General features: G+C 45.0%; 2 protein-coding genes across 5 annotated transcripts; one reads left to right on the forward strand and one right to left on the reverse strand.

Annotated features, from left to right (window-relative positions):
- Window positions 1–1,476: 1,476 nt before the first annotated feature.
- On the reverse strand, window positions 1,477–21,929 carry plat (plasminogen activator, tissue). Of its 4 annotated transcripts, none has more exons than XM_084055651.1 (15): window positions 21,779–21,929; window positions 15,954–16,030; window positions 15,758–15,800; window positions 15,291–15,425; window positions 14,205–14,315; window positions 13,143–13,317; window positions 12,938–13,029; window positions 12,580–12,757; window positions 6,574–6,659; window positions 6,228–6,311; window positions 4,549–4,753; window positions 4,202–4,338; window positions 3,898–4,038; window positions 3,333–3,481; window positions 1,477–3,233 (listed from the first exon to the last, which is right to left on the reverse strand). In XM_084055651.1, the coding sequence occupies exons 2-15, from the start codon at window positions 16,014–16,016 to the stop codon at window positions 3,063–3,065; spliced, it is 1,770 nt and encodes a 589-aa protein (XP_083911777.1). In that variant the 5' UTR covers window positions 16,017–16,030; window positions 21,779–21,929; the 3' UTR covers window positions 1,477–3,062. The 4 variants fall into 4 exon arrangements, with proteins under 4 accessions (XP_083911777.1, XP_083911775.1, XP_083911776.1 ...); XM_084055649.1 differs by having other exon boundaries at window positions 15,674–15,800; XM_084055650.1 differs by lacking the exon at window positions 21,779–21,929 and adding an exon at window positions 17,773–17,961 and having other exon boundaries at window positions 15,674–15,800.
- On the forward strand, window positions 6,855–12,093 carry LOC311043193 (uncharacterized protein). The gene is made up of 3 exons (XM_084054375.1): window positions 6,855–7,109; window positions 7,202–11,934; window positions 12,027–12,093. The coding sequence occupies exon 2, from the start codon at window positions 7,463–7,465 to the stop codon at window positions 11,846–11,848; it is 4,386 nt and encodes a 1,461-aa protein (XP_083910501.1). The 5' UTR covers window positions 6,855–7,109; window positions 7,202–7,462; the 3' UTR covers window positions 11,849–11,934; window positions 12,027–12,093.
- Window positions 21,930–27,889: the final 5,960 nt, after the last annotated feature.

Genomic DNA, 27,889 nt, shown 5'->3' on the forward strand with positions numbered 1-27,889 from the left:
TCACAAGAGGTCCTTACCTACATCCTTCCAAGTAACTCTTGCAAGTCTCAGAGGGGCAGCAGTGGCTCAGGAGGTAGAGCCGGCACTGGGGAACTGGATGGTTCCCGGTTCGATCCCGGACTCCCCCCGAGTCAGTGTCGAAGTGTCCTTGAGCAAGACACTGAACCCCTAATTGCTCCTGATGAGCAGGTTGGTGCCTTGAATGGTTTCCTCCGCCGGCGGTGTGTGAATGGGTGAATGTAATGCACATTGGATTGCGCCATAAAGGCGCTATATAAATGCACCATTTACAATTTATCAAACATACTACTGTGAGGACGATTCTGAAGTTCACTGAATGCTGCCTTGTGTTCCATTGTGTCTCAGCAGTCCTCCCAGAGACTGTACCCCATGGGACAGAGGCTGAGGGACGATCTTCATCTCAACAAGACCAAGACGCCAAAATTGTTCATGAGGATCGGGGTCTTCAAGGACCCAGGTTGCTGGCCCTAGGCCGGGCCTCAGAAGAAGTTTCGGGGGAGGAAGGTCATCCAAAGCTTCTAGCAGCAGCAGTGGGAAATGTTTGGCATTCCTTATTTTATTCTGTGTAATAGTAATCGTGTTTAGCCACTAGAGGGAGATATTGTGCTGCTCCTGGTGTAGTCTTATGGGTGTGCAGCAGGTGGGATAATCTAATTTGACAGTTTTATTTGGAGAAAGTGGAGAAATTCATTTAGTAGCCTATAATAGTTGATACGTTTTTGTCTTCACTTTCCAATGTCACTATTTCAGGCCTAGGCTGTAATAATCCAGATGGTCAAGGATTTAACAGTTCCTCCTACAATTAAACATTTTATGAGGTTGCTTGTGGTGTTTTGGTGTGGCCAATCCAATATATTAGTAACCAGTTTATGCAAATGGAAACAATCCTTTAAAGTTCAGTAGCAACTGTGGGAAATTGTTTTTATTTCTATTGTACTGTCATTTATGGCAAACCTACCCATGTACATGATCTAAAAGAACTGCAGAAATTACTAGGCTTTCTCTGAACTTAATCATCATTGGGCCTCATGCATTGAGATAACCAGAGACCCCCTCAGCATAGACATTCACTTTTCTTATCAATTAATATTTTTTTCAATGGCAAAAAGAAAATCAGGGTCTTTTTTGGGAATAGTGAGCGAGTGCTATACACAGAGAGGGGATAGCATTCCACTTAGGGAGGTATAAGTCATGTCATGTAGTTGTTGTAGTAATTACTCAATTACTACAACAACTACTCAAGTGTTTAAGGATATTGGTATCTAGGCTTCAGCATTGTAGGACTTCTGATGTAGCACATGATAAAATACATCATTTATATGATTTATATTCGACAACCTTTAAGGCCTGAGCTGGGTGTGAGTGTGGGTGGAGGGACTGGGATTCTGAATTGTTTTGAATGATATAAAAAGGAATACTTAAATGACTTGGAACAAACTTAAACATAGACATTCATTCCAAACATAATTTATTAAAAATAAGGTACATTTATGAAATGTGGTTAATATAGCAATAACAATAAATTAATAAACTAAATACATTGTATCACACATTCAAGTTGCTACAAAATCATACAAAATACACATAAATATTGACTGAATACAAAACATCAATCACCTGTAACCCAAGAAAAGGTGAAGCATTGAAACGGAAGTATACAACAATGGAGGCTGGATTTACACTCAACAAGCATTTTGTTGTAGTACACAGTAAAATCCTCTGTTAATTTATCTGAGAGAGTGTACAGCTGTAACCAAAAGGCACACGAAAGGGTCCATTTGGTTACATTTCTATAATCTCTGAGTTACAAATGGATAAATCTTTAAAATCAACATTGAAACAATATAAACCTCACTGCCTGGGCTCAACCCAGGTGTTAAGTGGTGCACTGTCGAATGAGCATCACACAAAACTGAAAAAAGAAAAAGGTGACTCATACTCTCCCTTTGCCCTTGTAGTGGATCTGAAAGGGCAGGGCATACTGTAGCAGGCTAGAATGAATGTGCTCCATGGTTTTCTCCCTACAGCTGTCAGAACTATTCACATCTACCAGAGGACAGAGAGGGACCACAGTGAGTTTAAGTGCATGGAAGGTGCACTGCAAAATCCTGAGTATTAATTCAGCTCTGAGAGTGTATAAGAGTTGACCCTTTATGGATCGTTTTCTTTTATAAATTAACACTCAGGATTTTGCAGTGTGTAATCTCCATTGACTCTGAACCAGCAGATAGTCTTATGTTTAACATGACAGAACCACAGTCTTGTCCTTTTGTCTTGTTGTCTACAGGACAACAAGACAGAGTGATTTTCTAACAAAAGCCTGACACAATATGTTCTTTAAAGAAAATATATAAGCCCTTTGGGGATTTGCTATACTGACCTAAAAGAAAATCTCCATTCCACCAAACTAATATGAAGAAATTTGGAATGAGTCTGTGTCGCCTGCCACTGGTGAAGAACAGATGGCACCACAGGTACAGATTCCTATCGCTAATGCTGTAAATCCACATCTAACACACATTACATTTTAGACATGTCTATTTTTCCCTGCTGGTTCTTTAAATGAACCTACAGTACACTGATAATCTACTCTCCAAGCTGTGTGTCACTTAGGCAAATGAATCACAGATGAGATTCATGTGTGTAAAAAGAACAATACATATCAATAGACCCGTCTAGATGGCACAGGAGGAGGAGTGTCAGTTGTGAGGAAGCATAGCATATCTAGGTTCCTGTCCAAATGTACAGTCGCATCCTTAGGCAATGACCTAGCAAACCAGAGGGGCAAACATATGAAAACATACGTATGACTGAGGCCCCCCTCTTCTGTGACTCTGTAGAAGAGGTTTCAAAGCTTCATCTGATGTGAGATGCATCCACTTAGTCAATGGATGTTTAAACAACAGCTAAGCAGGTTCTTGGAACAGATTCAGAATCACATGGTTTCACTCTGTCCGTCTGTGTTCAACCTGTATTTGTTGTGTTTTGTGTGATATGTATGGGGTATGTTCATCCCACACGGCATCACTCTCTCTCTCGATCTAGATGTCATGGTGTGCCCTCCTTTTGCCGTTTATCCAGTCAATGTAGCGGGTGACTCGGGTATACACCCCTGGCTTGCCCTTCTTGCCACAGCCGTCGCCCCAGCTGATCACTCCCATCAGAGTCATCTTGCCATCCTTTGGACAGACAAGAGGACCACCAGAGTCGCCCTGCACATGATCAGTGAGAGAGAAAGTCACGGTTAGAACTTCATTTGTACATGCAAACAAACAGGAACCCCTGGCTTGTTAAATATGAGTTCTGGTCACCTTGCAGGCATCATCCTTTTCCCGGGTGTCCCCTGCACACAGCATGTTGGGGGTAACGAGGCGTCCAGACAACACTTCTGGGATACAACGCTCCTGGGGCCACAAGCGAACAAAACCTCTCTTGATGCGCTCTGAGTACTCTGGTGAGACTGTGGAGAGAGCAGATGTTAAATTTGATTTGGTTTCACTAACATGTATGCTGTTTAGATGTTGTTTTTAGTGCCACATGGAAAGTACTTTGAGCTACATTTCGTGTATGAAACTTGATTATGATTATTAGTTGAACTGCTGAGAAGTGGCGAGTGCAAAACTATTGTAATGAGGCTGTCTGTCTGTATTTACCGGTAAGTTAATCTGTCCACCAGAGGGTGCTGCAAATGCCACATCTGGCTAGGGTTGTTGCTCTTATTAATAGTTAATAGTAACAGATAAATATAAAATGACAAAATGCTTGTCAAATACAGGACAAAAGTTCCAAAAGTTTATGAAAAAAAACTAAAATCTAATATAATCATGCTTATGCATGCCACAAAATAAAAAATAAAATAATGCAATGGTTCCATACACTCTGTAGCTTTCCCATATCCAGAGATCTCACACTCGGTCCAATCGGGCAGCACGAGCCCTGCCTCAGGTAGACATGCAGGCAAAACCTCTGGAGAGTTCACCGCACACAGGCCAATGTCACTCTTCAACTTCAGAAGGGCTAGAAAGGGAAAAGGGAAGGCAAACCCATTAACGGAGAAACACATTGTAGAGAATGTGGGATAAGGTCAAAGCGATTGATTTAAGATTTGACAAGCTTAAAGCATACGGCACAACTGGTTCGGTGGTGCAAAATATAGGTTCCTTGTTAATGTTTTACTCACCAATGTCATTGTCAAAGGTGTCTGAATCAAAATTCTCATGGAGCCATAACTTCTCAACCTCAAAGATCTGCTCGCTACTTGAGTTCTGCTTGCGGAATGTTCTGCCCAGAATGACCTGCAGTTGTGATGCTTCATTCCTGAAATGAACATGGAATACATTTGTTTAATTGTTTATGTACAGCAACCCTTTAAGACCGGGAAAGCATCATTTGTGTCATTTTAAGATTTTTGAATAGCCAAAGAAATCTAATGTGACAAAGATGCGTTCCCGGATTGAATGGGTTAATGGGAAACATGTTAGCTTCAGTGTGTGGATGTGTTGATGGTTGAGTGTGTGTGATACCTACTTCTCCTCAAAGCAGTGTGCGGCTGTTAAGACCCAGCAGGAGTCAATGAGGATGCCACCGCACAGCAGAGCGTATGCCTTGTGCCGGGGCCTGTAGGCGTTGATGGCCGCCTGCCATGGCTGTTCGGTGATGTCACTCTCCTGGCCTCCAAACATGCGGAAGGAGGGGCGACTCAGAGAGTTGTCTAAACGCTGGCCACATGTCGCTGCAGAGGTTGTAGTAAGGTGGTTAGAACCAGTGGTGGAAAAAGTACTCAAATTCTTTACTTAAGAAAAAGTACCAATACTGCAATATAGAAGTACTCTGTTACAAGTAAAAGTCCAGAATTCAAAATTGACTTGAGTTAAAGTACAAAAGTATTGGCATCCAAATGTACTTAAAGTTCCAAAAGTAAAAGTACTAAAATATTAGAAAATAGCAGATCTACAAGCTCACAACGCGTCTCGATGCGACGCGTTGTGAGCTTGTAGATCGGCTATTTTCAAATAGCCTATGTATAAAATAGGGCTTAAGTGGTTAAAGTCAGGGTAAGTGATATTTTTTGGTTAAAACAAAAAGTACTTTGTTAAAAGTTTAAGGCACTATATTCTGATAGTAATCATTGCTATAGAGTGTTTGTTCAGTAACAGGAGTCTCCCTGCTCTTTAATAAACAGAAAATACATTTTCCGGTAGGTGTCAAAATCTCAGCCAATCAGGAGAAAGTACCCGTTTTTAAGCTTCATTTTTGATAGTGTTCCAGTTCCAATTTTGCCTGCTCATTTCTCAGTGTCCTCACTTCCAATTTCACTTGTTTAATCTATATCCTGATTGAGTTCTCTATCCTGATTGGATAAAGTTGGAAATTAAACTGAAACTGAAACGAAAATGCATTTTCTGTTTTGTAAAGAGCTGGAGAGACAAGGAGACTCCTTTTACTGAACAAACACTCTATAGCAATGAGTACTATCAGAATATAGAGCTATTTAACACTTATTTTAACCAAAGAAAATCACTTACCCTACCTTTAATGTATGTTTTATATAATGTAATAATTTGTGTATGGAAAGTAATTAGTAACTAAAGTTTTCAAATAATTGTGGGAGTAAAAGTCTCTGAGATGTAGTGGAGTAGAAGTAAAAGTGCTGAAAATTTGAATTACTCCAGTAAAGTAAAAGTACCTAAAAATTGTACTTAAGTACAGTACTTAAGTAAAAGTACTTAGTTACTTTACACCACTGATGGTGGTTAGAACAAAAGAGAACAGACTGGAATGGACATCTTTACTGTGTATATGACAGGGGGTGCCTGAGGGGGTCCCCAACAAAATGAGGAACAAATGCAGCAACCCTCTTTCATACTTTTGAATAATAGCCTATTTACAAGCTCACTACACGTCGCATTGCGACCCGCTGTGAGCTTGTAGATTGGCTAAATTCAAACAATGCTTTAAAAAAAAAGTGAAAACACAAATCTTCTCTTATGGCGGTCCCTGTCACAGAACCTTTTCATATGGGGGTCAGTGACCAAATACAGATTCATTTGGGTGTTCTTGACATGAAAATGTTTGAGAACCACACAGTGTATGACATTTCCAATCAGTGGCAATGTCATAGGAAATCATGGAAAAACGAAATAAACATAAACGGTACAAATGGATATAAATATGTGATTAAAGTTGAAGATGTTAACGTGCACTACCTCTATTATTATTGTTAGTGATGGGTCCCCGGGGGCCCAGTGGGCCTCGAGGGCCCAGAGTGGTAATGATGATTGGACGCCTCGCTGAAAAAGAAAGATTTTTTAATTCATTCCACATCTGACATAATTTTGTAAAATAGTTTTGTAACACAGTTAGTTCATTTGATCATTTCTATGTATTTTCTATGTTAGTAAGTCAATTTATCTCTATTGCCTTCATATCCTTATAATATTTTAGTGACATTGGCATACTGTTTTGGCAACATTATTCTTTTTTGAAAGTCATGCCAAAGAATTGTCATTGAATTGAATTCAGCATTCTGGTCATGAACATGAGGATACTCACAGCATTTCTTGATATTGCACTGCTCCCAGTTCAGCCTCATGTTCTTGTAGACGTAACACCAGGGAGTCGCGTCACCATCTGGGTTCCTGGGGGATGAAGAAATGGGAGTGGGGATTAAGTTTGTTGTTTAGGTTGTGCGTCATGCTTGGGGAAGCACTTGATTGTGTGTGTGTGTGTATGTGTGTGTGTGTGTGTGTGTGTGTGTGTGTGTGTGTGTGTGTGTGTGTGTGTGTGTGTGTGTGTGTGTGTGTGTGTGTGTGTGTGTGTTGTGGAGTCTCACTAGGGCGCCGCCCGACAGGTAAGCACCTCACCAGGGAGAAGCAGTGGGAGAGAGGCAGAGAGAGGCCAGACAGACAGCAGCGCAGCCTGGGACACGTCATAGAGGGGCGGTACCTACCTGTCCTCATCATGAATCAGCCCCAACTCCGCACACCTGCGCTGGCCAGTTAGGTGTGGCCCACAAACATTTAAAAGCGCAGCCACTCTGCCTCATTCTCCACTGGCTCTCCTGGTGACTGGACAGGTGCTTTCGGGCGGTGAGTGAGATTCCACATTAAATTCCCTACACCGTTAAATGACTTTGTGTGTGAATTTGAGAACTAAAAGAATGTCTCTTTTATTTTCATAGGCAACCTGATGGATCGAGCTTTAAACACCAAATGTGAATGTGAATGGAAAATGTCCCCAGACCTGGGAGGAATTTATGTTGTTTTCCCTATTATGATTTAAGTTTGCCAAATAACGTAATAACAAGAGCTCTCTGAGCCAAGAGGTTGAATAAAAACCCTTCATTGGGCTTGTACCCTGCCTATCTGTGTCTTGGCCTTGATCAGTGTCCCACATATGGTGGAGAATACGGGTACACTGATCTACGTCAAGAAGCCACAGCATGGAGCACTCTACCGCTTTAACTGCGCTTCTGAAAAGCCAAACTGACTTACAGGCAGCGGTACAAAAATTAATCGACCGCATCTCCAGAGATGTTTCTACGACTCGCGCACCGCGGGAGGTGCTCACTAAATTGTCACCAGACGACGACATAGAAGCTTATCTTGAGGTATTCGAGCGGACCGCAGCCAGGGAGAGATGGCCGGCAGCAGAGTGGGCCTCGCTCCTGGCGCCTTTCCTGACGGGCGAATCACAGCGGGTCTGTCGCGACCTGACCATGGCAGATGCCAGAGACTATCGTAAGCTAAAAGAAGCGATATTGGCCAGCCAGGGCTACAGCCTGCCCGCCCGGGCGCAGCGGTTCCACCACTGGGCCTACCAGCCGGCCCAGCCACCTCGGCCCCAAATAGCGAGCCTGTTACGCACCACGCACAGCTGGCTGACGAGTGGAGGAGAGCCACCCATAATCGACCGAATCGTCATTGACAGATGCATCCGATCCTTGCCGCCCGACGCACGCCGCTACGCCTCGCAGGTGAGCCCAACCTCACTGGAGGCCCTCGTAGCTCTGTTGGAAAATCACCAAGTCAGCGTTGAGATGATGAGGTCCACGCGCGCTGACGCACCCAAGACGGCGCCAGACGAAAAACCCAGCCGTGACCGCCGGAGGGCCCAGCCGCCACCGCCGTCCACCAACCGCACCGACGCGGCCGTCGCCGAGGGCCCCGGCCGGGGCGCCCAGCAGAGACGCTGCTATGTATGTGGCCAAGCCGACCACATTTCCTGGTCCTGCCCCGACCGAGACCGCGACGTGTCAATGGGAACCGCCGCCAGCTCCGACCCGGCTCGCCCCTGCCTGCACACCGGTACTGGACCTCGACGCCACGCCCGACTGCCGGTGAAGATAGACGGCGCTGACGCCCACGCGCTCCTCGACTCGGGCAGCGCCGTCACCCTGGTCCGCGCCGACCTGGCAGGCCGCCTCTCCACCGCCACCGTGCCCGTGTCGTGTGTACACGGCGACGTCCGCCACTACCCGGTGACGCAGCTGCGGGTCCAGACACCACGGGGAGACGCCGTGGTGCCAGCGGGGGTGGTGCCGAACCTCCCCGTGCCGCTGTTGATCGGCGTGGACTGCGTCCTATTCGAGCGGTACTGGAAGCCCGGCCTGCAAAAGAAGCCGCCCCACCGACGACGCCGCCGCGCAGAGCGCAGCGGACCCCCAGCTCCACTACACGCCTGCCCGGCGTTTCGGCCCACCTCCCCCGGCTCCGAGAGCGGCGCCTCGCCAGAAGAGGCTCCAGGCGCCCCAGCAGCGGACGACGAGGAGGCGAGCGCAGGAGAAGAGGAGGTCCATTCTCCGCCAGGCCGCGCCGTCTCGACTGCGGCGAGCGACCCCGACCCGTTCGCCGAATTCCCCAGGCCCGAGTCGCCCGAAACCCCGAGGGGGGGGGAGTACGCCACCGCCCAGTGGTGTGATCCCACGCTGGAGATGGCGCGTCAGAGTGTCGCCGCCATTGATGGGAAGAAATGTGACGGGGTGAGTACACTAAAGCCCCCGTACTTTCTTGTTAAAAATGGACTATTGTATAGAGGAGTGATAGACGAGGGGGGGGAAACGTTAGAACAACTGCTTGTGCCTAAATCATATGTGTCACGAGTCCTGTACCTAGCACACACGCACCAGTTGGGTGCTCACCTGGGGGTGAAAAAGACACACGAGCGCATTCTAGCCCGCTTCTACTGGCCCGGTGTTAAGCGGGCCGTGGAAGATTTTTGCAAGGGCTGCCCGGAGTGTCAGAAGTCCGCCCCCAGACCCACGTTCCACAACCCACTGGTCCCGCTACCCATCATCAGCACGCCATTCTCACGTCTCGCCATGGACATCGTGGGCCCGCTGCCAAAGTCCGGCCGCGGACACCGCTACATTCTGGTAATTCTTGATTATGCCACTCGATATCCAGAGGCCATTCCCCTACGGACCGCCTCGGCCAAAGCCGTGGCCCACGAACTTATGATGATGTTTAGCCGGGTGGGGATAGCCGAGGAGGTCCTTACTGATCAAGGCACGTGTTTTATGTCGAGGGTTATGACGCTGCTGTACAAATGGCTAAAAGTGAAACGTATACGCACCTCTGTATATCACCCTCAGACTGACGGTCTCGTGGAGAGATTTAATCAGACACTAAAGAAAATGTTGAAAAAACTAACCACTGTTGATGGGAAAGACTGGGACCAGTTGATCCCTTTTGTACTGTTTGCCATCAGGGAAGTGCCGCAGGCGTCCACGGGGTTCTCCCCCTTCGAACTGGTGTACGGCAGGAGACCCCGTGGATTGCTCGACATCGCCAAGGAGACCTGGGAGAGTCAACCCTCCCCCCACCGCAGCGTCGTGGACCACATTGAGCGCCTCCAGGCCAGGGCCAAGGCGATCTGGCCCCTGGTGCGTGAGCATATGGAGCAGGCGCAGCGGGACCAGGCGCGCACGTACAACCGGGGCGCCACTCTCCGTGAGCTCCAGGTGGGGGAGAAGGTGTTGGTCCTCGTTCCCAGCAGCGAGTGCAAATTCCTCGCCAAATGGCAAGGGCCGTATGAGGTGGTCGAGAAGATGGGGCCCGTCGACTATAAGGTGGCACAGCCCGGCCGGAGGAAGGGCCACCAGATATACCACATCAACATATTGAAGAAGTGGAACGCCACGCCGCCGCTGTCCCTACCCGCCCTACTCGCCACGTCCGCCCCGCCGAGCCTGCCCCCGGTTCCCCTCGGAGAGGACCTCTCCCCCGCGCAGAGCCAGGACGTCAAGGAGCTGCTGGGACGGAGCCGAGACGTGTTCTCCGACCTGCCTGGACGGACGAACGCCATACGGCATGACATACGCACCACGCCAGGGAAAGTGGTGCGCCAACGGCCCTACCGGATTCCAGAAGCTAGACGGGTGGCGATTAAAGAAGAGGTGGCCAAGATGTTGGAGCTCGGCGTCATCGAGGAGTCGTACAGCCCCTGGTCCAGCCCCATCGTTATCGTCCCCAAGCCAGACGGCTCCCTGCGGTTCTGCAACGATTTCAGGAAGCTGAATGACGTTTCCACGTTCGACGCCTATCCGATGCCGCGCGTCGATGAGCTCATCGAGCGCCTCGGCCCGGCCCGGTTCGTCAGCACCCTCGACCTGACCAAGGGGTACTGGCAGGTACCACTGACGGACCGGGCCAAAGCAAAGACGGCCTTCTCCACACCCGAGGGCCTCTACCAGTACACGGTGCTGCCGTTCGGCGTACACGGGGCCCCCGCCACGTTCCAGCGGCTCATGGACCGAATCCTGCGGCCGCACCGCGCCTACGCCGCAGCCTACCTGGACGACATCGTCGTACACAGCTGCGACTGGGGCCGACACCTACAGCACCTAGACGCAGTAATCGAGGCCCTCAGACGCGCCGGGCTGACCGCCAACGCCAAGAAGTGCCGTCTCGGGCTGACCGAGACCGACTACCTCGGCTACACGATTGGCCGGGGCTGTGTGAAGCCACAGACGCGCAAGGTGGAGCGCGTCCGGGACTGGCCCCGTCCCACTACGAAAAAACAAGTAAAGTCGTTTCTCGGACTAATATCATATTATCAGAAGTTTATTAACAATTACTCTACTGTTGCAGCCCCGCTGTATGAGTTAACCAGGCAGAAACTACCGCACCACGTAACCTGGACGGACGAAACGGAGACGGCGTTTCAGCGGCTGAAGAGCGCACTCTGTGAGGAGCCGGTGTTAAAGGCCCCCGACTTCAGCCAGCCGTTCCTCCTGCACACGGACGCGTCCGGCACCGGGCTTGGAGCGGTCCTCGCCCAGGTCATCGATGGCGAGGAACACCCAGTGACGTATGTGAGCAGGAAGCTGTTAGACCACGAGAAAAACTATGCAACAGTTGAAAAAGAGTGTTTGGCGGTGAAGTGGGCCATACACCACCTCCGCTACTATCTATGGGGACGCACTTTCACTCTCATTACAGATCACGCACCATTGAAGTGGATGGCGACAAACAAGGACAGGAACGCGAGGGTGACGCGCTGGTTCTTGGAACTCCAGGACTACAACTTTAGGGTGGAGCACCGGCCTGGAAAGGACATCCCGCACGCAGACGCCCTGTCCAGGATGTATGAGGAGGAAGGAAATGAAGCCCCCGGCACAGGCGGTGGGCTTAGGGGGGGGATATGTGGAGTCTCACTAGGGCGCCGCCCGACAGGTAAGCACCTCACCAGGGAGAAGCAGTGGGAGAGAGGCAGAGAGAGGCCAGACAGACAGCAGCGCAGCCTGGGACACGTCATAGAGGGGCGGTACCTACCTGTCCTCATCATGAATCAGCCCCAACTCCGCACACCTGCGCTGGCCAGTTAGGTGTGGCCCACAAACATTTAAAAGCGCAGCCACTCTGCCTCATTCTCCACTGGCTCTCCTGGTGACTGGACAGGTGCTTTCGGGCGGTGAGTGAGATTCCACATTAAATTCCCTACACCGTTAAATGACTTTGTGTGTGAATTTGAGAACTAAAAGAATGTCTCTTTTATTTTCATAGGCAACCTGATGGATCGAGCTTTAAACACCAAATGTGAATGTGAATGGAAAATGTCCCCAGACCTGGGAGGAATTTATGTTGTTTTCCCTATTATGATTTAAGTTTGCCAAATAACGTAATAACAAGAGCTCTCTGAGCCAAGAGGTTGAATAAAAACCCTTCATTGGGCTTGTACCCTGCCTATCTGTGTCTTGGCCTTGATCAGTGTCCCACAGTGTGTGTGTGAGAGTGTGTGTGTGTGTGTGTGTGTGTGTGTGTGTGTGTGTGTGTGTGTGTGTGTGTGTGTGTGTGTGTGTGTGCATGTGTGTGTTTGTGTGTGTGTGTGCGAGAGAGAGAGAGAGAGAGAGAGAGTAATGTGTGTGTGTGTGTGTGTGTGTGTGTGTGTGTGTGTGCGCGTGCGCGCGTGCATGCGTGCGTGCGTGCGTGCGTGCGTGCGTGCGTGCGTGCGTGCGTGAAAGAGAGAGTGAGAGAGAGCGAGAGAGAGAGAGAGAGAGAGAGAGAGCAAGTCAGTGTTCATTTTCTATTCATATAAAATATACAATTGTGTGTTTACCTGCAAAAGCTATGGCTGCCCAGCCCCACTTCCAGGGCGTTAGGTTTCCATGCGTTGTAGAAGTTGTTGCGTCTGATGAGGGGGGAATCCCAGGGAAGACAGCGAGTGCCAATCTTAGTGACAGCTGTGGTGCCTCTGTAGGACTGGCCAGAGCCCTGCATGCACTCTCGGTTCTTATCTGCACAGAAACACGCACAGAAAGATAGAGGTTACGTCACATGACAGAGGGAGATGTCTATGCAATGCATTTTGCTGTCAGACGCAATAGGGCAGGGGCAATAGGGCAGGGGCGTAAGGGTGTAAGGGGGACTGCATTTAAAAACAAAATCACAAAATGTGAAACAGCGTATAGCACTACCTTCTGGACACTTGGGCAAGGTACAGAACTGCCATTCGACCTGAGTGTTTTTGTAGACGTAGCACCATGGAGTAGTGTCATTGTCTGGGTTTCTGAAAGTTAAGACGAAACAAGGTTGACAGTGAGAAGAAGCCATAATTTGTTTTTCATCAGAAAAATCTCTAGCTATATGATGTATCAAAGCTGATAGGTTGGCGCTACATACCGGCAGAAGTTGTGATTGCTCAGTCCTAGGCTGCTGGCGTCAGGTCTCTTAGCTGTAAACTTCCTCCCTCTCAGAGATGTAGAGTTCCAGTTGATGCACTCCGCTCCTGTGTGGCTGATACTCCATGTGCCCCGGTAGCCTACACCGCGTCCTGCAATGCACTTCTCATTGGTGTCTATGGGGAAAGACACAAGTTATACTTCAGTTCATAAAGTAGACATTGGATTTGAGATATGGCACTGGCCAGGACTTATACGGTGATAAACACCAGTGTAGATTTTTAAATTAAGTCAATATTTGAGTCACTGAAAACTATGTTAAAAGGATTCAGAGTTCAATTTATTTTTTACTTTGTCTTTTTCTCATAGTTGCACAATAGTTTGAGCAATTTGTGGTTTTAAGCAATGACCTAACTGTAATAATCATATTGGATAATCTGGGTCTGGCATCTCCAAACTCATTATTCTTTATTTGAAATAATTTGACCATGAGGACACATTTTCAGTCACTTCTTGTGTCGTTGAGAGGGTGGAGTGACCGACGGCCCAAAAAGAAAGGAGCCCACAGAAACAAAAACTCTCATATGCCAACAATTCATTTTCTTTCCCTAGTTTATTATCCTTTCTCTTTTCCATCCAGACCACAAGTCTGATGATGGCTATGAGTCACACAACAAGTCTGTTAGCCCTAACTATAGCCGCTAACAAGGTCATGGAAGGGAAATTCTAATTAGGGTCTTGTCACACTTAACCGTACTATGGAGATGGATGATGCCAGGATTGCAGAGTCAAAATTAGACACAGAGCGTGGGGCATAGTTTATATCAAGAGGAAGGGCAGTATACTGTAGGTTATTGCACAGCAAACCAGATGTGCAACAACCATAATTACGATCAGAATCACTTTACATAATTGCCAACTTTCCAAGTTATGTTTCCACTTTATGTGAAGTCTGACATTAGTCACTCACACAGAGTCCAATATGCATGACAATTTAAGCTAAACACAAGTCATACTTTTAGCAAAAGAATCAAGCACTGTAATATGCTTGTTGATTACTTACTAATCTCACACCGAGTCCCAGTGAAGCCTGTGGGACACTGGCATAGGTAGTCTGCAGAGTACTCTGCCTTCTTACACGTTCCTCCATTATAGCACATTGAAACGTCACAATCTGTGGGAGACACACAGTGAGGCATTTGTTTACTTTGTGGGTATGATTTAATTCCTATTTTATTAGCCAATATAGATGTACCCTAATAAACCACAAGTGTTTTAGAAAGCCTCCATTAATTTGACCTTCAAGACATCATGTCATGTAAGGTTAATTAAAACCGTGTTTTTTTCAGTTGTTATAAAACTGCAGCAACATCACCAATCCGCAATTGTTTTTATTGTTTAATAATTCCTTAAGGTCACATAACACCCTAATCACTGCTGGCGTTCTGGTCTCACAGGCGGTTCATGTTTGGCAGACTGAAATGTGGTTGTAATTTGTCAGAGGGAGGGGTCTGTAATGCCTCATGGACTTAGTCAATAGGGGGTGAATGCGTATGAGCTGCGAATGAGCCGTGATGAGAGGACTCTAAACAGTCCCAGACTAAACTACACCCACTCCCTGACATCCCAACGGCGTCCAAGAGGAATACTTTGAAGACAAACGTGGAAGAAAATCCAACAAAGACAATCGATAACATAAAGTAAGAAAATATTTTCTGTCAGGTGACGGAGAAATCGACAGAAAGAATAATTGACAGACTGAGGCCTAATTTATATTTTGCTGTATGACTGCGTCGCTTGCCATATGACAGGGTCGCTTGTAGTATCTCGTATGCCAATATGTCATACGAGATACTACAAATTAGCCATGACTGACAGACAGATATAGTAGACAGAAAAACATGTAGGAAGAGTATTACAGTATCAAACACAGACAGCAAAATCAAAGTTCTGTTCATTGGGACTAGAGACCACACACAAACAAAAATCTAACAGTTAAAAGACAAATGGAACTGCTCATCAGGTCAGCTGCTTGGTGTGATTGCATGAGCGTGCGTGCGTTCGCACACACACGTGTGTGCGTGTGTGTGTGTGTGTGTGTGTGTGTGTGTGTGTGTGTGTGTGTGTGTGTGTGTGTGTGTCCACTCACTGATAACAGGCACAAAATGACAGCGTTCTCTCCCCCACTTTTCACAGAAGCAGTACTCCACACGCAGTCCCTTCCATCTCAGCCACGTGTCCCCATAACTACGCATGGCTGATGTCTGACTATCCTCACAATACGCTACAGGTACACAAATATTCACACACGGGACAAAGACAGATGGACAAATAAGACACATTTAGACTACAGTCATCAAAAACACAAACACGGAAAGGCAATCATTATCACATGTAAAAGGAGGAACATGCAAGAAAGCGTTGAGGGGCCACAAGAGAGTGGAGACAAGACACATGACAGACAACAGAGACAATCTAATTATGGTGATGGTGGTGGTGTTAATGAAGACAAAAAATAGTGATGGAGCTCACAAGCGGTGTCAAAAGAGGGTGAGGTTGCCTTGTGGACACGTATAATCACAAGCGTCCGTCTGGGTGGCAGCAGCCCAATCTCACCTCTGAAAAAGCGTGTTCCTCTCTTGGCACGTTTGAGCTCGACCTGGAAGGGAAGGCAGATATTTTAGACAAGGCCACGTTGGTGTCAAATACTACTGATATTCTGTGTTATTAATATGTACAAGCAAGTTGCAGGTGAGCAGACAGCTAACTATTCTAAACACCAATATCCCAGTTGAGTGGGTGTAGTACTTACATTGTCTGCTAGGCAGCAGCAGAGAGCAGAGAGCAATATCAAAAGCACCAATGTTCTGGCCATGAGGACTTTTATATCTGCATGGAATGAAATAAAACAAACAAGTGACAATGAAGTCAAAATTCTTAAGTCCAATAACATTTTTTATAAAGCACTGCCATTTAACACGAATGCCTGAAATAATACAACCCAAGGACATTTCCTGGAGGTTTTTCAGACAATGGAAATGTTCTATTGTAAATCTGTCATCCATACTAAGGACATAAGCTACTCTACAAGGAAAAGACCAACAGGGGACACCAATGCTACACTGTTTCCCTTCCTTCCTGAATCCCACCTTAGCCCAACTCTTCCCTTGAGCAGGAGGAACCACGAGGGAGGAAAGGGTGGATAATATGGGGCACTAGTGGGAAACAGAGTCATTTCAAGTTCACTGAAGTTGCGTTGATTTCCTTTTCCTGAAGCAGCAGATAAGGAGTCATAAGGATAAGGATTGGATCGTTCATGCGAGTACATTTGTGTTTATGTTTGGAGGATGTTTGAAGATGCTAAACAAAGGACCTCTCATGCAGTGAAGCACACACAGGTTACAGGCTGAGACAAATTGGTTACTAGCTGTCTATCTATAGCACTTTTTGTTACAAGAGTGGAACAATGCACTGATATTATGATCATTTGTGCAGTGGATGGAATTGCACTGCCCCTGCATGATATATCTGGCCTCTTTATCATATTTACACTATCTCTTTACCACAGGGAGAAAGTTGGGAGGAGACTTTCTGAAAAATTAAACACTGGCCACCACAATGAAGGCCAAGCCATAACAAAAAAAGTGTCCACAATCTGGACAACTGAACAGAAACCACAGCAGACATAACATTTCTACACAATCTTGCTACAGTATGCAACAGATGTGAATGGATAAAATGACTCAATAAAAGGAGAGGGTAAAATCGAGGAAAGCCCAGGGCAAAGAATTATAATTGGATTCCTCTTTGACTTTTCAGTTAAAAAGGCCATTTTGGTTTTAGACTGACTCCCTACTTTGTCTGGACACGGACCAGTGGAGATGAGAAACGTGGAAGATAAGCCCCGTTCCCTCCTCACTCAAGTGTGAGTAACCGTGAGTCATAAACTGAGGTCTGGGTGGGATGGGGGGTGGGGTGGGGGGTAATGGAAAAGGAAGGAAAAGAGGTGGAAAAGGGAAGACTACAAGAGAAAACGGGAAAGAGTTAGAGAAAGCAGAACACAAAAAAACTGTCTGACGGCTGTGAATGGCCTCAGTAGAGCCAGAAGAGGACTAAGTCGCATGCAAACCTGCGTAAGACCTTTTTTGATACACAGACACCCAACACACAATTGCATACATGAGGTGCTGCACATACACGCTTGTGTTGTTAGACACCTTTTTACACACTGCTGCTTCTCCACTGACTCACTCCCCTGTGGGTGACTGAGCTGACAGAAAACACTGTAGTGTTTTGATATATCAGTGGTGTAAAAAAGAAAACTGCTTTGTTGGCAGACATTGGCATGCATACACACACACACACACACACACACACACACACACACACACACACACACACACACACACACACACACACACACACACACACAGGCACACACAGGCACACATGTACACACATGCAGAGCTCAGGAACGTAGAGGTAGTCTACGCTCCATGGCAACAAAGCTACACACAGTTCACTATGTTCATTGTTTCAGGAACAAGGCCCTCCCCGAGCTTTAACAGTGGTGGCCTTATAGGATTTCACCATTAAAACACGCATACACGCACACATGCACACACACTCACCGTAATGAACACAGACGTCTGGGAAACTTTCTCGGTCAGGCAGAGGAACGATCTGTCACTCACTGTATGTTGTTTCGACCCCCTAACTGAACCTCACAGGCAGCTGATCAATAACAGCCGCCGTTCTGTTTCGTTTTTCCTTTTTTTTTTCCTTTGTGCAGCTGTTGAGCTGTGTTCCGTCGCCCCTCTCTCCACCCCTGTCAGCTGAAAACATGTGTTTCCTGCTGCAGCACTGTCAGTTTTATGTCCAGTGCCCTTGACGTTGACGAACATATATATATCCGCGCACACGCGCGCGCACGCTCAAACACATCAGACATTAACATATGTTTATCCCACCCATTCTAAAGTCTGTGGTATCCGTCACACAGGGGCCCTTCTGGGGCGCCACCATGACCACCACAGGATTATCAGCAGCTTTTTGACAGCCCCACCATCCAGTTTGCCTCAATTTTAGCTGCATTTGTGGTCTGTCTTACAAGATAGACACAGGAATTTATATTATATAAACCAACGTACATACAGGCGGTGGGGAAACTGTCGGCATGGTACAAAGGGGATTTCTTGTGCACTCAGCTGTTCTTTTATTTTTATACAACATGCAGTTTAACTAATTTCCTACAGGGCATTAGGTCTGTCTGTCCCACCCATTGGTGGCTTTTGACTGTATTTCTGTGTGAACGCGTGTCAGTGGCTCCCTGGGGAGGTGCTGAATTGCTGTGGGTTTCTTAGTAGGTCAAACATGACTGGAACACACGAAAACAACAGCAATGTGGGAGAGAACTAGAGCTAGACTGTGAGTCAGCATCAACGTTGTGGCTTCAATTTAAATCACAACACATGTGTGGAGGATAATGCCAATAGACAGATATACAAACACCTGCATGTGCACACAATATAGTCTGCGCGCACGCACACACTACACACACACTTCCCACTTTCTCCACATGTGTATTTTCTCCATATCTTTGAACTTTTGTAATGGGTAACTCCCTAACATTATTCACTTCCAGTGTTGTTGTGCAGCTGCACATAATGAATGGAATTGGCTTTGAGTGCCCCTGATCCTCGACTCTCTTCTGATGATGAGTTCAACAGAACATTATGAAGAATGTGCGATGATGATGCCGTGCTGAGTTAGTATAGGTTGGTAGTGAGACATTCTTCTCACTTCCAGTAACATGGTCAGAATGTCAAGTCCAGGGTTCGCCATTGGCATGAGGCCTGAATTGGCTGAATTTGCAGAGGGGTCAGTAGAAATGTGGCTACAGCGTATACATGTTTAGTTCCGATTTTTCCTTCAAATATCACTCCAATTTCTATCCTGTCTCTCTTCGCTTCGCTGCTGGAGTCAACTGATGTTCCTTTTGATGTCTGTGCATTGACTCACTCTCTCACTCTCTGTTGAAAAGTGTGTGGACACTGGGCAGTCATTAGAAGGAGCTGGCACAAGAAACACTTTTGGCATTCTTAATCCTAATTTAACTTTGTTGTAGTGACATGGTACAACCGTTTTTTTTTAACTACAAAGTTTGAATAAACAAAGTACTACGAATTAACCACTACAATATGGTTTTCTTTGGCAACAATCAGTACTTCATATAACCTGAACCCCATAATGCTGTTATGAATTAGTTTGAGTAATTGAGAATAGTATAATACTGCTTCTCCCCTGACTTTTGATCACCTCTACCAATGAAAGGCTTATCGCTTGAAGCGTGTATGACGCAGTAGAAAAAACAAAACATGCAGGTAATATGTTTAGCTATGAAGTTATTAAATATAACCTCAATAGGTATGGTAAGCTGCTTGACAGGCCTTATCCTTGGCCCACTGGGGCCGTCCACAATCCCTCATTGCAGAACCTCTCAGAACAGAGAGCTGCATTGTAGCCCTTTGATTATCATTCTACACGTTGGTCGAAGGCCTGCACCCTCCATTAGGAACACTGAAAGCAGCTATAGAACTAACTGGAGACTCAGAGAGAGGACCACAAGAGGGGTGTGGAAGGAGCAGGTGATGACATCAGGCACAAATAGCAGAAACTGGAGGAGATAATGAACCGTGTGGAACAATAGGAGCAAATGAAAGAGAGCATACTGTACATCAGGCAAACAGAACAGGGAGGACAGAGAAGGGACGAAGAGTGATGCTTAAGTTATGCTCCGTCGTACTGTTGAATCATCCCATTCTCACAGGAATACAGAGACAGGGAGGGAAGTGGGAAGGTAGTGGTACATGGAATGAGATCCAACTGAAGGTCATACAATTAGTTGCCTTGTTCAGTCATATACACTAGATGTAAGGATGGATGAGGAAGAAAAGTCATTCAGATGCACTTGTGGACAGCAGCCATTCTAAAAACTCCAGCATGTCACCAAATAGTCACTCAGTCATTGTCAAGTAATTTGACTCCATCATTCTCTCATATTTCACACACAGAAAGTGTATGCAGTACACTGCAAGCCTCTGTTCAATCTACACTGCTCTGACCTACAGTATTGGTTGACTGGCTGTCTGTCCCTAGTATGCCTGATCCCCTGAGTCACAGAAATCAGTCTGAACACCCCCAAGGCTTGAGCCAGACTCACAAAGCCCACTGACTGACCACACTGTAAAGAATGAAGATAATTAATGCTAATTACTTCCTCCCTGCTTTGAACAACCTCAGACACAGCATCAGTGTAGGGTTGAAAAACTCACGTCATGTTACATGCTCTGGAGTGGAATTCCCAGAAAAATGGCTAAGACAAGACGTAAGTCTAACCCAACACTGTACCTCCCTGATATGTCAGCCAGTGATGCAGTGCAGGGTTAGTCAAGTTCTGGCACTGGATGGACAACTCACACTCACAAAAACAAACACACAGGCGAGTGCACACACACGCACGCATGCACGCACGCACGCACGCGCACACACACACACACACACACACACACACACACACACACACACACACACACACACACACACACACACACACACACACACACACACACACACACACACACACAGGTCTCTTATCAGTTTCTCCCTTTCACACACCCACACACGCTGTGAATAGCAGTGTCACAGGAGACTACTCCTTTACTGCAATTATATCAATGTGTTATTTCCTTATCTCCAAAAGAAAAACAATTTTAATAATGAAGCATCCAAAGAATGTTTGGTTATTTTTTGTTGCCAAGAGTTTTTTCTTTGATCTCATTCAATGATGGGTTCATCCACTCACTGACTGATGTCTGTGGGATCTTAGGGAAAGTTCTCATGCGGTGTTCAAGACAAGTCAATGGACTTCAGCATGTCCTTCAGTTCAGATGTCACTTGTGCTCTCATTTTCTAATAAAGGTGACTTTAAATTCACAAATAGGATACATCTGATCCCCCAGTCATCAAAACATCTAAAAGATGTTTGCCTTATTTTTGATACAATTTGAACAAGATGAAATTAAAAAAAAAAAAAGCTGAAAGTGAAACTAAACTAGTCACATAAAAAATGGTTAAGTAGGCTAATGTAAAGTATACATGATGTGAACATGCACGGTACATCATTATCAGACTTAATTTGATCCTTCCTGATGCTGCCCCAAAATGACTGGATATACAGGTTTTGTAGCAATTTGTAGCAATTGTAGAAATATTAGACCTTAATTGTCGAATGTTTAAGCATATTCTAAAATCATGTATACTTTACTTTATGTAAGACCATTTTTCTAATATTTTATTTTTTTACATTTTGGACAAACTAGACAATTTTATTTACATCGAGGTGCCCAGAACTGATGAGTGAACGCCGTACATGATTGTGCATCTGCAATTACAAAAAGCGATACATTAGCTGATGTATGTTAGCCGAACTAACACTAACCTATATAAAACATTACCACATTAATGATGATCCGATCCCACTGATATCCAAATAAGTTCCGCTCCGCTCCGCTAAAGAGGCTATTGATCCGTTATCGACCACAAGCAAACCATAATAGAAGTAGAAACAGGTCTTACCGAACAAATGTCGTTCAATTCCCGAATCCCGATCGATATCCCTCTATAGCCAAACTTTGCCAAATGTTCTGGAGTCTGGACTAGAGTCAATTGTCGCTGATCGGACTGTGTTTGACTTTGCTCTCCTCGGTCCTCAGGCTTTATTCGCCCGCTCCACGCATTCCGTCCGGATGATGATGATGATGGTGATGATGCTGATGATGATGCAGCCCATGGGCGGTATCAGTCTCCCACGGGACTGTCCCACACCAAGGAAGGTGGATTGTTAGTCTCAAGAATAGATTACGTCATTTTATCAATTTATTTAACACTATATAGTTCAACTTCTCAGCCTTTTCAGGCCGTGACCCCTCAAAATAATCATATTTGAACTGGGGGACCCTCTAAAAAGAATCATTTGAACTGGGGACTCCCTCACTGACAAGCACTTGGAATTGTAGGAATTGTAGGATTCAATTTGGTTTGACTTTATCAATCTATCTATCTATCTATCTGTCTATCTCTATCTATCTGTGAAAAGGTTGAAGACCCCTGATCTACAGTATCTATCTATCTATCTATCTATCTATCTATCTATCTATCTATCTATCTATCTATCTATCTATCTAAACATTGTGATTAAAATAGTGTCAAGGTAAAATAAATAAAAACGTATCACATTATTCACACAAGTAGAAGAGCAAGTCATAAAGTGGCTATCACTTCTAGAACTCAATTTACATATGTGATAACAATAATAACTAGAAAAAGTGCTCCTCGGAGCACAACTCTCCGCCAGAAGACTTGTGTTGGTTCGAAGGTCGCGAAGGTCGCTATCCCTCTTGTATATGTAAGTGTCCTATCCATCCTGTCTGGGTAAGTGTCCTCTTCCGTTCATTCTGTGTAAGTGTCCTATCCCTCCTGTCCTATCCGTCCTGTCTATGTAAGTGTCATATCCCTCCTGTCTATATAAGTGTCCTATCTGTCCTATCTGTCCAATAAGACAGATAGGAACAATTGGACCGCGACTACTTGACTACTTCCGGTTCGAAGGTCTGGGAGTGAGCTAGTGGCCGGATTTTCGGTATTGGAATCTGGCTTATCACAGTGACACATGTATTTATAGGTCGCTATCCCTCTTGTATAAGTAAGTGTCCTATCCAACCTGTCTGGGTAAGTGTCCTCTTCCGTTCTGTCTGTGTGAGTGTCCTATCCCTCCTGTCTGTATAAGTGTCCTATGTCATATCCCTCCTGTCTATATAAATGTCCTATCTGTCCTATCTGCCAATTATGTATCAGCCATGCAGCCATTTCATGGTTCCCGTCTTACCTCACTCTGACAGTGGCGGAGACACTGTCAGAGTGATGCCATGTATATATAGGCCCGGTGGCGTCACTAGCCAATCAGATCACAGTATTTCACGTGTCACGTGAGGCTTGACCAATCGGTGTGTCATGTTTAGAAAGTGAAAACGCAGTGATAACAATACTCTCCTGGCGGAGAGTAATAATAATTTATTAATTTGCAAATCAATCATACCTCTGCATTCAAGGACTACCTAAATTCTGCTATTGTCAGAATTTAGTGCTCAATCCATTTGGATTCCGAAGGAAAGTAACTAAGTACATTTTTTCATTTACTTCTTCCCTCACTGTCCATCTGGGATGACCACATCATAAATCAACACACACGCGCACGCACGCACGCACGCACGCACGCACGCACGCACGCACGCACGCACACACACACACACACACACACACACACACACACACACACACACACACACACACACACACACACACACACACACACACACACACACACACACACACACACACACACACACACACACACACACACACACACACACACACAGTATGGCTGCATGTGAATCATGTGGCCACAAATTCAGCCTCAGATCCGTGAGGAAAAATGGGGCTACTGCTACAATGCCTTTCCCTATTCCAGCATGCTTTCAAGCATTTCAGGAAGTTCATGATGAAAATCTATACTGTGTTACTTTGTTATTACTGTAATTGTCATGAATATACAGTTCAATATCACCATAAGGTACATTTGGGACTTAGCTTTTTTTTTTTTTTTTAAACTGTGATTTTCCATTTAACTTTTTACTCATTGTATTAAGTGGATGTTGTACAGTTAGAAATGCATGTTGGTCAAGCTCCCACACTTTTTATGAATTAACTGTAATATATGTCAACAGTAAAATATGTCCACCCTGTCAGGAAAAACCCATAGGGTGGACAAGGACAGGGTGGAACTTTTGGGTCAGTTTTAGGATTTAATTGGCACATGCTGGACCTTCTGTTAGCAACTTAGCTCAGTTAGCAAGGTGACTCTATACTTTTTAACAGATATATTTCAAATTTCAGAAAAGTTTTTATATTCATTGATATTTCAGTATGACAGAGTGGACATGCTAAGCTTGACAACATACAACTACACACATAAACTATGAAAAATACAATATATATAAGTGTAAATATTTACTGGCAACTTGCCACAGCTTCAGCCTCCATTGAAGTAAGACAGGAAGAAGACAACAAGGGAACTTAAACTTAAGTAAGTTTCTTAAAGGGCCAGTTTACCCCCAAATGACAGGATGGACAGCAATGTCAGGGACACACAAAAAATGTTCAATATGATTATAAAAACAGACTATATCATATGATTTAAGATCAAAATGACTTGTTTTATCAAATAAGGTGTTGTGGACAATCAAACTATGTAAAAATAAAAATAAAAATAAAAAAATGTACCACTTATTAGACACACTGTAGTTAGCAGAGTGGTGTGTGGGACATGCCAAAACCATATACATCCAATGTTACAGATCTGTATAAAATGAAGGAAACACATTTCCAGAGACTCATCATTGTACTGATAAGTGTGTAAATGTTTGGCCATTCATAATAAGACCTCAGAGTTTCATTATTTTGTTACATTTTCATGATATTTGAGTGATTGTGGTGAGGACACCCAAATGTACCTTATGGTGATATTGACGCAAGGGGGAGAACAACTGTCCAAAACAACATCTTAGTTAAAATGATTACAGGGATAAAAACAAGCCTTTGGATCCTTCAGTTATCAGTTATCCTTTCAGCTTTTTAGAACTTTCAGCTGTACTAATTGCCCTCAAGCAATCAATAAAGTTGATCATGTCCATCAGCTCAATCTCTGAAGCTTGTTAAAAAAAATCAACTGCCAAGGGAACAAAAGTTCTCAGATATCTTTTTGATGGAGTTGAAACACTACATGTATCATGACTGTTAACCACTTAAACCCTATATACTAAACAGACCTGTGTTATCTGCTATTTTGGGCTAATGTTCCCCCCAGAATATGGATGCAGGGGTTCAAGGGGTTAAAGGGGTTAGGTTAAGACTTAGACAGGGACCATTTTCGAATTGCAGCCTCCTGAAGGTGTATCTTTAGGGCAGTTTTGAAAGTGAGTTTACACTCCTTTACTCCTTTTGGTAGGGCATTCCACATTTTGATGAATAGCATGAGAACGAGTTCATTCCCTTTGTTGTGCCAAATCTGGGTTGAACATGATTCGTGGAGCTGCCTCTGGTGTTATGATCGTGGACTTCATTAACGTTTTGGAAGTATTTTGACAAATACAGGGGGATCCCAATGTTGTGGTGTATCTTGAAGACCAGGCCCATAACAAGTTGCTGTACTCTGTCCTCAACCCTAAGCCATCCAATCCTAGCAAAATGAGCAGGGGTTAGATGGGTTTTGTGATTGAGGCCAAGAAGTTCCACTATACAAGCATCACTGTATGCATCACTGTTTCGCTTTGAGTAGGCAATTGTTTTTGGGATTCAAAACGGGTAACACTGTACTTGAGGGGACCTTAACCAATCTAACTATATAAATGGCGACCAACTTCCGCACCCTCGGTGTCCACACCCCACAGCTCTGTTATCGACTAAACAACGCACCGCCAGACCACATGTCGCCAACTGACTCGCCACGCCGGCCGCGCTGAATTTACGCCTCGCGTAGGGGACATCTCACTGCTCACAACACCTTTTCCACCGCGCAACATAATTAATTCTACTCACCAAATGTCGGACAAAACGGAAGGGGAGCCAGCTTCGTACCGTTTACCGTGCGCACGACCTCATCACCACAACAGCACGCAGCCGCTGCGGGGGTTTTTCCCTTTTTTTCCAAACTTTTTTTTTGGTCACCATTTTCTCCAGGCACCATTTCTGGTGTAACGTGCGGCAGCATGCGCTGGGTTGCCACGTTTGTGCGGCAGCATGCGCTGGGTTGCCAGGTTTGCACAGCCAGCGCCAGAAACAAGCAACCACCTTCATGAAAAAAAAAAACAATGTTCCAGGGGTGTCCCCGCGCGTCCCAACACTCCACAGGGGGTCAGTGGACCATCAGGGGGTCCGCGGACCCCATGTGGACCCCCTGAAACATAACAAATATTATTTCTTCAAATTTTTTCCTTTTTCAAAAAAACTTTTCCACAGTTTTACTCCGGCGATTTGGGTCCCCCAATATACACACGGCTGGGCCCCGTGCGCGGCTGGGGTTGAGGGGGGCGTAGCCCCCCGAAACTCTAGTTATAATATATATCATAAAGGACGTTATTCCACAGTTCTACTTCTATGCCCAGGATGAGTGCTAATAGCAAGTAGCAAGGAGGGTCGATCTCTGGTGGTCCGTGGTCGTCTTGAGGCTGGCCCAAATAGCAGCTGGAAATCAGTACAGAGGCATGGTAAGATCAACCAAAAGGTGTGTTTATTCACCAAAGCACGCTATGGAAGCACCATAGAAGACAGGGAAGCACCATAGGAGGAAGCACCATAGAAGACAGGGAAACACCTAAGTAAAAGTACCAATACTGCAATATAGAAATACTCTGTTACAAGTAAAAGTCCAGAATTCTAAATTTTCTTGAGTAAAAGCACAAAAGTATGGCATCAAAATGTACTTAAAGTACCAAAAGTAAAAGTACTAAAAAAATTGAAAATAGCAGATCTACAAGCTCACAACGCGTCGCATATAGCCTATGTATAGAATAGGGCTAAAGTGGTTAATGTATGTTTCATGATATCATAATTTATATCTGAAAAGTAACTGGTAACTAAAGTTTTCAAATAATTGTAGCAGAGTAAAAGTAGAACATTTGCCTCTGAGATGTAGTGGAGTAGAAGTAAAAGTATTGGAAATACTATATAATATAATAATAAATTGTACTTAAGTAAATGTACTTAGTTATACTTTCCACCACTGCCCAGAGCTTAGTGCACTATGAGATGCTGAGATTCCAGGTTACCATATATGGCAACTGTCTATAAACAAAGTGTTTTCTCAAAAATGACCTAAACTACTAATCTGATTGGGCCTTCCACCTCACGCTAAAGTCACGTCAAGGAAACGTCACAAGCAGAAGAGAACTGTGTACTTTATTCAAATGGTCTGTTTGTAAACATCAGATTGTGGCATCAGTGGTGCTTTCCAGTATTCTTCAGAACACTTCAGTTTAAGGCGGTGTTTTGGTGATAAAATGACAAAACACCGGGGGAAATCTTAAGTCATTCTAAAGTTCTGAAATTCAGTGACCGGCCTGGCATCATGGCACTTAGATAAAATAAACAAATATATAAAAATAAGCTCTTTGGTTTTAGAAGGTGTTTAGATGACAACACTTGGTACACTGGGGAAATTCTTAAGCATGTTTTCCATAATGACATCCTCCTTCACCAATCATGAGACTAAAGAGTAAATTGGTCAATGGTCAGTTTGGTTACAGAATATACCCATAATTTTGTATTGTAGCTTACATAAAGAATAAAATAAAACTAGTGTTTGCGCTCTTGACTCAAAGCCAGGTGCGAGAAGCCAGTATTGAAGTCCACAAAAACAGAAGAGCCTGATGGCACACTGGCAAATCAAAACATTAGACTCTTTAGGATGCATAAATAATATTAGTGCTGATGATGGTCTGAGGACCGAAATGTCCACTCACTTCACTTGTCCATCAACTGTGCAACTTTTTTTCCACCATGTAATTTAAAAGATTTCTGCATCCTTTGGATCCTCATTTTTTGATTTGTCAGTGTGTGAGCCTCTTCTATTTT

The sequence above is a fragment of the Gymnoscopelus microlampas genome (genome assembly GCF_963454915.1).
Source record: "Gymnoscopelus microlampas genome assembly, chromosome: 4".
NCBI lineage: Eukaryota > Metazoa > Chordata > Actinopteri > Myctophiformes > Myctophidae > Gymnoscopelus > Gymnoscopelus microlampas.

What these genes read in the sequence shown, in the direction of transcription:
- LOC311043193 (XM_084054375.1), top strand. Translation starts at nt 7,463, where the DNA reads ATGGAGCACTCTACCGCTTTAACTGCGCTTCTGAAAAGCCAAACTGAC.
- plat (XM_084055649.1), bottom strand. Translation starts at nt 16,016, where the DNA reads ATGGCCAGAACATTGGTGCTTTTGATATTGCTCTCTGCTCTCTGCTGC. An exon ending in ACCCTCTTTTGACACCGCTT is followed by an intron (nt 15,426 to 15,673) that starts GTGAGCTCCATC and finishes GTGTACCTGTAG; the next exon opens with CGTATTGTGAGGATAGTCAG. An exon ending in CTTGCCCAAGTGTCCAGAAG is followed by an intron (nt 12,758 to 12,937) that starts GTAGTGCTATAC and finishes GTTTCTGTGCAG; the next exon opens with ATAAGAACCGAGAGTGCATG.